This window comes from Chanodichthys erythropterus, chromosome 22, assembly GCF_024489055.1.
Source record: "Chanodichthys erythropterus isolate Z2021 chromosome 22, ASM2448905v1, whole genome shotgun sequence".
Classification (NCBI taxonomy): Eukaryota; Metazoa; Chordata; class Actinopteri; order Cypriniformes; family Xenocyprididae; genus Chanodichthys; species Chanodichthys erythropterus.
This window is the reverse complement of record NC_090242.1, coordinates 10,508,997-10,521,018: the sequence shown is the minus strand read 5'-3', so window position 1 is coordinate 10,521,018 and position 12,022 is coordinate 10,508,997. Positions and strand designations below refer to the sequence as shown.

Genomic DNA, 12,022 nt, shown 5'->3' with positions numbered 1-12,022 from the left:
AGGCATGTCAACATTGTGCAGTGAACTCATTCTGTTAGCCTAACCAGAGGAAGTGACCATTAACACGGGCCTCTCGAAGTCGACCTTTTGGGAAATTAAAGGCCTTATTATCAGTGGAAAAGGATCAGTAGTATTAGGGAAAACATCAGTTACGACAGACCTATCATCTAAATGCACCTAAATACACACATACCGATAAAAACAGTCACTTAATGTGGCAAACCGTGATAAGGAATTGATTTTCAAGTTTGCCTTTCTCTCTTTCATCCTAAAGGTAGGATTGGATATAATTGCACGCTTTGGAAATCATTTAGTGTAATCAAGCAATATGCTGGAGCATAAAAACAAGGACAATGGAAGATATTGTCAAACATCATGTTGTATATATTACGATGTCAAGCTTCACATACAGAAGCTGAACTTGCGCGGAACTGAATTTGCTCACAAGCAAAACACGGGAAAATAGTTTTGAGAATTTAAATAATCAGTTTAGATGCACAGGGATTTTTACCTGGGCAAATTTAGTTAATAAATAAATGCGTGGATTATATTTTTTAGAGAAACAGTATTAGTCAATTATAAGTGTATATTTTAAGTACATTTTCGTTCATGCACATGCTGTCGGTTTTGATTCATATAATCCAGCTAAAGCCCACATTCATCTACCCTTTTGACAAATTATTTTAGAAATTCTTTCTCTTGAGGTTTATTCAAACATTACCATAAACATAAGCACAATTTTTTCAATCAACATGAGTACAACATAAAGTTATAGCTTTGTTATTTTGTCTACACATTCATATAATTTTTTACAAAACTTTTTTTTTTCCACTGGGAGTAAGCATGCGGTAAATCTATCGACACAATGAAACAACTACGAGACTGTCGATGAGAGGCCACGAGGACAACACAACCTCTGCAGACACTTAATACAATAAGAGAACGGACTCACAAACACAACTTCAGACTAGTATAGCCTACTCAGCTTTACCATGACAGTGTGCTAATTAATGTTGTGTTCATTGTTCCCACTTGGAGCATCATTTTCAGTTTTGTTCCACGTTTATATATATATATATATATATATATACAAAATGTATGAGTTTAACTTGTCTTCAAAACGTTGAAATCCAAATAATGGATTTAAATTGTTGTGCAAGTTTAGGTAAACACAGACAATCCACATATTCCATTGCAAAATGCCGAACGCATCTAATCCAGCATGGTTGTCATTTCTCCAGGTATCCGTTTATTGCAGTTTAATTCGTCAACTATTGTACTGACATGCGTTAAGACTCGAGCCGGGGCTCTGCAAACCGCTATATCCAAAAGATGGATGCTGCTTGGATTTCAGTCTTAACGTCGCGAGACTGGAGTTACAAGTGTCCCTGTACACGCTGTAAGGAGATCCCGGAGGTCCATACGGGCATGTCGACGAACTCATGGCCGGACTGATCGTGGAGCTCCCGATGCCGTTTAGATTGCCGATGTTATTCAGGCCGGTGGTCGGCATGCCAGGCACGGCGGAATGTCCCATCCCGGACGCCATGCTCATGGATGAGATTGAAGTTGGGGCTGAGAACATGGACTGGGATGTGAGGGGACTCATGGAATTAAAGAAGGTAAAGTTCTTTGTGGACAGTGGGGCCGGGGCCAGTCCTTTGTTGGTCCAGTTGTTGTAGGTGTACGCCGGATACACGTCATCATACGGCTGCATTAATCCGCTGAACTGGGGCAGGTAACTGTTCTTACACAAATCCATCTGCTGGTTGCGCTCCCTCTTTCTCCATTTCGCCCTTCGATTCTTGAACCAAACCTATGAAAAGGGACGCATTATTCACTCAACAGATGCTCAGATCGAAACGTTCACTCAAAGCAGTTCACATTAATAATCATAAAACATTTCTTGCTGGCTGTAGAGGTAGGTCATTTGCAAAATAGTTAAGATTGAGATAGATGTATACATTTGTTATGCGAAAAGCTACACTCTAAAAATGCTGGGTTAAAAACAACTCAAGTTGGGACTGAAAATGGACAAACCCAGCATTAAATGTTTGCCCAACCTCCAACCTGCTGGGTAGTTTTATTTAACTCAATTATTGTTTAAAAATTACTATATTGCTTGCTTAAAATGAACCCAAATCATTTGGAAATTAACATTTATTAATAAGTTCAATGAATAATAATTAAACAATACACATTTATTAAATTGCCTTTTAATAAATGTTCACCTTTTTGATTATTGTTGCCTCTAGTAATTATGTATCTGGTTTTTAATTTCAAACCTATTTTGGGTTCATTTTATATTCGTTTTTAATCAATAGTTGAGTTAAATAAAACTGCCCAGCAGATTGGTCAAACATTTAACCCAATCACTGGGTTTGTCCATTTTCAACCCAACTTGAGTTGTTTTTAACCCAGCATTTTTAGAGTGTACTTAACTGATCATTTTAAATATCAGCGAGATTACATTTTTCATAAGCAGCATTTTAAAAAGGTTTGAAAATTTGAAAATGAATGGCATGTAAAAAGTCAAAAACTGTAATACATTTACTTGTCGATAAATTAAACAAACAGTAAAATGTCCGACATTTGACGAACTGTTCATTTTTCATTATAAATCTCCTCATTATGAAAATTGCAAATCTGGGTCAGAATCTGGTTCTGGAATACTTTGGAATTTTGTAAAAGATCGACCTGCAAAGAAATATATCGCTGAACAAAACTCAGTGCCTCACTTCGTGGCCTGGAAGTATTTTAATAACGAATCCTCACGTTTCGTATGTGAAAATGTGATATATTTTCAAATTCATAACAAGATACGTAGACCAGAGAATATTCAGTCAACAATTGACAAAAAAGAAACATTTTTTACAACTGATAAGACTTTATATTTATTTAGCTAATTAAATGTGTAATTTTACGTTTAATTTTATTTTGTGATTGCTCTGTCGAAATAAGTAGTCTGAGATGTTTCTTCAGTTTTGGCTTGAAACATATCCAGGGTCGTCCTGTATCCTAAAATGTTATGTTTATCACGCAAATGTCCTGATTGCATTATATTGTTAGGATATGTGTTCTCTTACCCGGACTCGGGCCTCGGTGAGGTTGGTCCACACTGCGATCTCCTCCCGGGTGCTCATGTCCGGGTATCGGTTCCTCTGGAAAGTGGCTTCCAGCTCCTGCAGCTGCTGGCTGGTGAAGTGAGTCCTCTGCCGTCTTTGCTTCTTTTTCTTGGACTCATCCGCATTTCCGTCGTCACTTCTTTGCTCGACAGACCTCTCCTTTTCTGGGGACAATAATTTTGAGGTGATATCTGGTGCTCAGTCGCACCTATTTTTGCCAGAGGTTTGGAAGGAGTCGGACACAAAACGGGAGTCGGACAAAAGGGAATCATGTAATGATTGGGATGCACACTGCTCGTCAATCCACAAATATGCAAACATGTCTTATTAAAGTGTGTGTCGAACGGGACCTATTTGCACAGAGTACGGCTACGTTAAGAAGTTATAGGCCTATTTCGCCCATGTTTTAAAATCAGGCCTAGTTCATTGTTGTTTACAACACCTAGACTACCTTCATGTAAAGATCTGCAGTTTATAAAGCAGTGTCATAAATACGCATTTAATTGTATTATTTACAAAAGTGGGAATTTATAGAAACCGTATAGAAAGTTTTTTTAAGGACGTAATATTTGCAGTGTAAACGTGAGTTTATATTTAGTTTTTAAGGTTGCAACAAGCACTGCACGGCTTCTGCAAAATCAGGCTGTAAAAACAGCTAAACAGTTAAATTGTTTAGTGGCCTACAAAACATTAAAATATGTTCGGTATTTAAGGCAAACATTTTCAACACGTGTAAATGTAGCCTATGCCTTTAAAGGCTTGCATGTATTTTCGCTACATGGTCAATCGATGGATGTGTATGTAAATGATGATATTTGCTTTACCTGCGGTTTCATTATCTGAAGACTCGCTGCTCGTGTTCTCTATCGTTTCTCTGGTGCTGTTGCTTCTCGGCAGATGAAAAGATGAGGCCATGTCCAAATTCATTCCACCTTTAAAACAATCATGCGTGTTACAAAACCTCTTCCAGCGAGCGTCAGTATACTTGCTTAAGCAATCCACTCCGATTTTCTAATGAATAGACACGTGGACAGCCAGCGATCTCGTGCAATATTGTCCTCAGAAGTGCCGCAGATATATTCCTGAAGAGTAGATGTTGTTGTGAACGAATGGAGGTGCGGGCAGCGGCTAACAGCAGGACCCACCCATCCTCTTCCCCGCGTCCACTCTCAGTCCCACCCACAAAGTAAAATAATTTTTTATTCATACAAGTAAAGTAAAACTTCTCAGCTGAGCTTCTGGCGATATCGCTGCAGCTTGTGTTAAACAGTGTTTTGGACTCAGGCTGCAGCGCCATGAACAGTAGAGGCTGTTACCTGAACAAACTACTGATATATTCGCTTTTACAGACATGTTCAACCGCACAGAAAACACCTTAACCATAAAATCAGCTTAGCGCGCTTTCTGCAGATAGATGTGGCCCTTTAGACACTGATCCGCGCGCCATAATTACCATTAGTTATATTTTACATCAAGGATATTCTATTGTGTGCATGAAGCAATTATCAATTACGTACAGTTTAATAAAAGCCACTGAAGCAAAGTCAGTAGCCTACTAAATTTTAAAATAAAAAAAATAGGCTAAGAGCATTTGTTCAGTAGTTTGGCTTTTGGTGTTTTGAATACTGCGACTGGTCGGAACCAGCAAACCAAACGTTGAGGTTCATGAAAACATTATATTGAATTATTACACTGAATGAATGCTTAGAACTAATGCATTAATATTAGTATTATCTACAAAAAATGACTATCACCACTATCGCCCAAACATGACAATTGCCAATAATATGAAATATAATATAGGCTTATTGTGACAGTTTCATTGTCACTCAGAAACAGAAAACTTTCACGTCTGATTGTTTTGTGGGTTTTATGAAGGTAGTGGCGCCTGATGGATGGTGAGAATATGATGATGCTCGAAGGGGAATTATCGTCCCTTAAGAAAATTAACCATGTTTTCTAATAGTAAAACCATGTTTTTTGGTGTAATGACTAGCACAACAAAATATATAACCACAACAAAACCATAGTTAAAATATGTTTTTTTTTTAGCCAAACCATGGTTATTCGTGGTTACCATGGAGTAACAAAGAACCATGTTTTTTTTATTTTTTTTTATTATTCGTAAACAATGGTTATTTCTTGTAAGGGTATGAAAGATACGAAAAGCGCCTTTTCTAAATGTTCACAGCGCAACCTTCTCAAATTAATTAATTAGAAAATTCCACAATTCATTCACTGCAGATTATTCATATTATTATTTTAAAAACAAGCCTACGGATCTGAACTATTTTATATGAATACTTTATTATCATATAACAAATATTATCATTCACGGAGAAAACATTTAGTTTTCTGCATTTTCTGCCATAAACAATTAACAGAAATAATAATATTTGGGATCTGACAGCAGAATGCACTTTTTTTCATCCTTTGTTATAAATTGACCCATATCCGCGGTATTTAATTGTAAAACTTAAACATACACTTAAATAACCTTCCTAATGAAAATTCCAAAAACACCATCCTGCAAGAGGACCTAAAGATTGTGTTTTTTTTTTTGTTTTGTTTTTTTTTGGCCTGCAGATGAATTGTACAATCTGTTCTATAAGGCTATCTGCAATTCTATAATGACAATGCGTGCGAATTATGGAAATAACAAAAGATTGTAATAATGGCTTCCTCAGTATGTCCTATTTGCAAGAAATTAGCATTATTTAAATAGTAGTTTAATTCAAGCAAATAAATGTAATAAGTCAGTTGCTTTAAGTTTAAACACACTGAAGGACAGAAGTGTGGAGTCACAGTCAGCCTGATAACATCTGAAGAGTGTGAACTGACATCAAACAAGCGATCAGAGGATGAGGAGCTCAAGTATTTACATATTTTTATGATTATTTGGATTCTTTGCAGTCACAGCATCACTTTAACATCTGTCAGTCCCGTTTATTAGATCCTGAAGCATTGTTTTCTAGATTTTTAGAAGTCTAAAGAGAAAAGGTGCATGCAAAGCCAACTTAAAGACAAAACAATCGTTTTCATTTTCTGTTAATGGAAGCGCATATTGTCAGTTCAGCTTTTTTTAGGTTTTAGACAATTTACTGATTGACTAAATAATCCAGATATTATTGGACAAAGAAATAAATAAAATATTCAATTACAATTTATTCTTCATATTATTAAGACAGTGGATTAGAAGAGTTTAAATAAATGGATGGAGGATGTTATTATAACGACAATGTAACAAACAACTTGTCTAGTCATGACCGCTACTTCGTTGGAAATAAACATAGGCTATTATTTATTATTATTATTATTATTATTATTGTTATTATTGTTATTTTTTAAAAAGAAGAATTAGAAGAACAGTCGTGAAGTATTCATGCGCATAGGCGCCGAATATAATTGTGCTGTATTATTATAAAGTGTATTTACAACCGTTTGCACCAATAAATCATGTGAATTTATTTTGAATAATACTGAATAATAAGCATTTATTTATAGCAATGCGAAAATACGCCAGATGGTTAAGTGTATAGGCTTAATTCATTTGAGAACTGAAATGCTAAGATTTTATTTGGAAAACACTCGAGCTCTCACACACACACACACACACACACACACACACACACACACACACACACATTTTCCGAACGTTTGCACAACGTGACAGTGTCCTAAAATAAACTAAAACATACTAAAATCACAACGCTGTTTTGTTAAATGATGATCACCACCTTCGTGAAGTATGTAGGCCTGAAGGAAGGAGTATCGTGTCTGACACTATATCAAAACTACTTCTGAATCCCTCAGATGCACGAGCAGTGCACGAGCTGCAAACTCCAGCGGTCATACTGCACTATGCAAAACACGCGCCTGTTATTCTGTTACTGCATAGTCATTGTTTGTATATTCATTTAAAACATTTATATTAATTACTTTGCATATGCAATAACCACACCACCATTTAAAGATTTATCGCGTTATAATAACCCATTATACAAAGCGAGAACAACACAAACTATATTACACCGGCTGAGATAACAGATAAACAATATTAAGCGACGAATAATGACTCACGTGTCAGTTCTCTGAAAGGCTGCTTGTTTCCTTTTCTCGTGTGTTAAATCGTCTCCATTCATTTATAATATATAGTTCCTCAACTGTGTGGTTGTAAGCAACGTTCAAGTTTATGCGCAAGAAGATGCGCGGCACCGCAGCCTCTATCCGGTAGATGGAGTGACGTCACACCCGCAATCCGTCTGCATGACGTCACGCGCGCCTGATGGAGGATGAAGCTCTGCTGTAGAGTGATGAAGATGATATTTCAGATCGAGTGCACGAATTACTGTCACTGCCATCATCAGTGTGTGATGTTTTTATTTCGCACTGTGTTAGTTTATTTACTCTACTTTTTTTGTATTTTAATAGTAATATTTTAAGTATTTTAATCGTTTTATGCTTTATATTGACTGAATGGAAATCTCTTATTTAATAATACGTTAGGAATAAAGATTATTTGAAGACAGTGAATGCTTCACATCATGCATTTAGTTCAGTATTAGATATCACATTTTTGGGAATGTTTATTATTAAGTTTTAAAATAAGTTGCCTATATGGTCTTAAACGAATGGAATAGATGAATGAGTGCAAAACAATCATTAAACAAGATGCTTCAAATGAAAAAACAAACAAACAAATAAAAGTAAACAAATCGAATAATATATATATATATATATATATATATATATATATATATATATATATATATATATATATATATATATATATAAAATTAGTCTGTGCGTACTTGAACATCGTTGTCATGTTCAGTTCGTATATTCCTCTTATTAATAAATATTAATTAGGCTACATAGATACGTTAATCACAGATAATAACAGTTAATATTGATTAACACGCACTGATTAAATATATTTTTAGCAAACTTTAATGAGTTAAACAGCAAACCCGAACCCTTTATAAGCTCATGGTCACATTCCCAAAATCTCAATTGATTTCTCATGTTATTTTATGACTTTAGCTACCAGAGTCTCAAGCTATGCAACCAATTAATTGCCTTCATTTATGTTGTTTTTCAATCAGTCATTAAATAAAAACATGAGGCTAAGGATGTCCTCAACATTTCTGACAGTGCATGAAGTAACAGATGTAATTGAACATGATGAATATCTAAGCGCTAACACGAAACTATCTATATTTTTAATATGTTTGTAATTTTTTTGTATCTCAGGAGAGTTGTGATACCAACACACCTGCCATTATGCAAATGAGGTAAATGCACCGACAAAGAGATTATTGTTTAACATTTCCCTCGATAAGGATTTACAAACGCAATGAGGAAAAGTCGACTCGTCTGAAACTGTACCACCGTGTTCATCAGAAGTATTTGTGCATCGACTGAGGTCATTAAAATAAAACCACTTCTTTAAAACTGGTTTCCAAAGTCATCTATTGCCCGGTTGCTCTGAAAATGTGTTGTTTTAATCATAAGGGCTGGTGTCTTACCCGATCCCACGAACACTTTCCCTCTGTTTATTTGCTGGGATTATTGTCTGACCTCCAGACTGACTTTAGCACGAGCTCTGCTGGAATCTTCTCACTCCCAGAGCTTCTGTGTGCTGGAGATGACAGATCAAAACACTGACATGAACTCTCAGCACATCTCGTGTATTGTGGGATATTCCCTGATTTGTTTGAATTAGAATTATTTGGTGCGATGTGTTATGCTTTGAGAAACAGTGTAAAAGTTGGTATAATGTCAGGAATGAGTAACGATGGGCCGCTGAACTATTGAAAATGCACATTATGAAGCGAAGTGGTCATGCATTATTTTACAATAATGAAGTAAATTATTCTGCTTATACAACGGGTATCAACCAAGACATTTTATGAGAGAAGGAGAGCGTGTTTTAAAATCTCTCTCTCTTACACACACACTTTATTTAATCAACAATAGGCCTACATTGTAAATCATGCATTCAAATCAGCTTCAGTCTAATCACAGATATCAAAAGTTAGTTCTTCAACCACAAAACAGAGAATCTTATTATAGCCTACTGTAATTTAAAAGATTCTGTCATTCATTAAGATATAATGATTAAATTCAACAACACCTCTTCAAGCCGTGGACGATTAAGAGATTAAGAGATTGTTCGTCTGCAGTGTCTAATAATAGCGGAGTGTCACTCTTTCAATAACAGCACGATACTGCTCCGCTACTGACTCACGAAACCGACAACTAGTTTATGTGCGCGCGCGCGCGGGCTCGAGTGTGTGAGAGAGGGAGCGCGCAGGAAAAAGAGACAGGACGCGATTGATAAAAAAAATAATAATTTCGTGTAAAAAGAGAACGGATATTGTCCTTTTTATCCTGTTGTTTGTCGTGTGTATTTGTTTGATAGTTGTCTCTGTGGGTTTTTTTTGGGGCTGTGAAGATCTTTGAAATAATCTGGAAAATAAAATAAAGTGACCTGTAGTTTGAGCATATTTTAAACTTTGCTAGAAAAATAAATGGTTGTCTCAAAATCATTGTAATTAAAGTTAAAAAATACTACTAATAATAATAGGCATAATAATTTTATTGTTGCAGGTCATGATTATAATGCCCTTTTTTTCTTTGTTAATTGATATTATTATAGCTCTATAGAAACAGCCGCAGTAAATACAGCAGTGTTTTCATGATGTTGTGATGGAGGTCTGCAGGTTTCTCTGGTCAGAGGTGGACTGTGACAGGCCATAACTCCTGGAGACCTCTAAAGCTTTGACTTGTCTCTGCAGTAATATAATGAGAGGATGTTGGTCCAGTTCAAAGGGACAAATTTTACTGATTTGTCATGAAGAAAATGGTGTATTTTCCACTTCTCTAATTTTATTGCCAGTTTGATTCTGCATTCGTTGTCAAGTCTTTGGGATAATAATATAAGAAATGATCACACACGGTTTTGGCGCTCATCATATGTACAATTCACACACAGTTTTGCTCCAGTATCTATGTGTAATGGCTGATTTAAGCGATCATTCATGAAAACATAAGGTGAATCCTTATGTTTCCATAATTAGTAAAATATTAGAGAAGTATTATTATTACTACTTTGCATTAGGTAAGTAATTTGAACAAACTCCTAATCATTCAACTTCAGCAAGTATATTGTGCTGCAGACATGAATGAGACGTTCCCATTAAGCTCAAACGTTCAAAACGTCATTTTTTTTTTAAAGAGGGTTTGTTTTGTTTGTTTTTTTACTCTAAAAAATCTTGGAATATTTTTCCTGGGTTGAGCATTTCGGGTGATTTTTTTTTTTTTAGGTTATTTTTCCAGTGTTTGGGTAGTTTTTGTCTTACCCAGCTCCTGGGTCAGACGTAATAACCCAGGGGTTGAGTTATTTATCGTGGGGTTTTAGCGCCCTTCAGGAGAGAGCAGTGCAGCTCCGTCAAATTTGTGCATGTTTTCGGTAAAATACAGGTTTGTGTACGTTTTATTTTATCTAAAAGTTCGTTATTGTTCTGTATATCGTTTAATTTTATGTAAAGTAACATACAGGGGCGCGATGTGAGTCACAAGTGTCGCGCCGGAATTTTCGCGTGATGGAAACGCCCGATTGCATAAAATGTTATTATTTTATTCAAAAAGATAGAATATCCATACTTAGGATGATGAAATATATTCTCAGAATTTTACACTGATTGTTTATGAACAGGTTATGGAGTCAGTCACAGCATTTTTCCGGCTACGAGTGAAACGCAGGCGGCGGTCTGAAGTTGGCAGTTCCCCCGCCGAACGCGAGTCATCTCCGGCACGAGATCCTGCGCTGTTACGGTGGAAACAGGCCAACAGAGACTGACCCATTACACTTGAATTACTTCTAAATGTTTAATTTTTACTTCTAATATTTATTAAACAAGCTAAAAATGTAGGCAATATGTACAGTCAAATCTGATATACTATAAAATATGATCGAAAATAAAGTAATTATCATTTAGAGGATTAAGTTAATCCGTAAACATTAATTCGTGTATAAATTAATAAAGACAGAAAGAAACTAGTATTATAGTAAAAAATGAATCGACCCACTATGCAGGGTTAAATAAACAACCCAATTTGCTGGGTAAAATTAACCCAACATGTGTTTTGTCCTACATTTACCCAGCTTTAGGGTTGAAAACAATCCAAATTGGGTGTTTTTTAGAGTGTAAGTTATGGGAACGTTAAGGATTACATTTTATCATTCTTCAAACTTTATGGGATTACTTTTGAATGTTCTCTAAACGTTCTGAAACATCCGATGAATATCCAACTACTAAAACATTTAAGAAAAAAAAAAACGCCGTATAAGTAATGCTTTAGCGTCATTAAAGGTTATATTAATGTTACTGGAAAAACGTTTGTTTACAACTTCGAGAGAACCTTGCCAGAACGTTCCCTGCTCGCTGGAGAAGGTGTGCTGAGAATTCTTCAGAATTCGTTAGATCCTCAAACTAACACGTGCTGTCATGATCAGATATGTAGCAGAACGGACTCAAACCCTCTATCCAAAGAATTGCTTCAGGTTGGGAAGTCATGCATGAACATATCATTTGAGTTTTTATATGGGATTAATAAAGCATGTCTATTCTTCATCACTAAGATTAAAAACTAGACCAGCACAAGTTTCCAGGCTATGTCATGCAATTAAAGTATTTTATTTCCAAAGTATTTAACATGAATTAAATGAGCAGTTGTAAAGCCCATGACAGTGCGCAAACTGCACTTAACCACGTTTAAAAATGCACATATTTGTTTTAGTGAATAAAATAAACGTTACATTTTTTTTAAAAAATAACGTCATCAAACTCCATGAAAGGTAGTGAAAAATGCATTTATGTCAACAAATAAAC

General features: G+C 35.6%; 1 protein-coding gene across 1 annotated transcript; it reads right to left on the bottom strand.

Annotated features, from left to right (window-relative positions):
• Positions 1–796: 796 nt before the first annotated feature.
• pitx1 (paired-like homeodomain 1) lies at positions 797–4,206 on the bottom strand. The gene is made up of 3 exons (XM_067375528.1): positions 3,950–4,206; positions 3,087–3,289; positions 797–1,816 (listed from the first exon to the last, which is right to left on the bottom strand). Exons 1-3 carry the CDS (start codon positions 4,050–4,052, stop codon positions 1,268–1,270), a joined length of 855 nt encoding a protein of 284 aa, XP_067231629.1. The 5' UTR covers positions 4,053–4,206; the 3' UTR covers positions 797–1,267.
• Between the last annotated feature and the right edge of the window lie 7,816 nt (positions 4,207–12,022).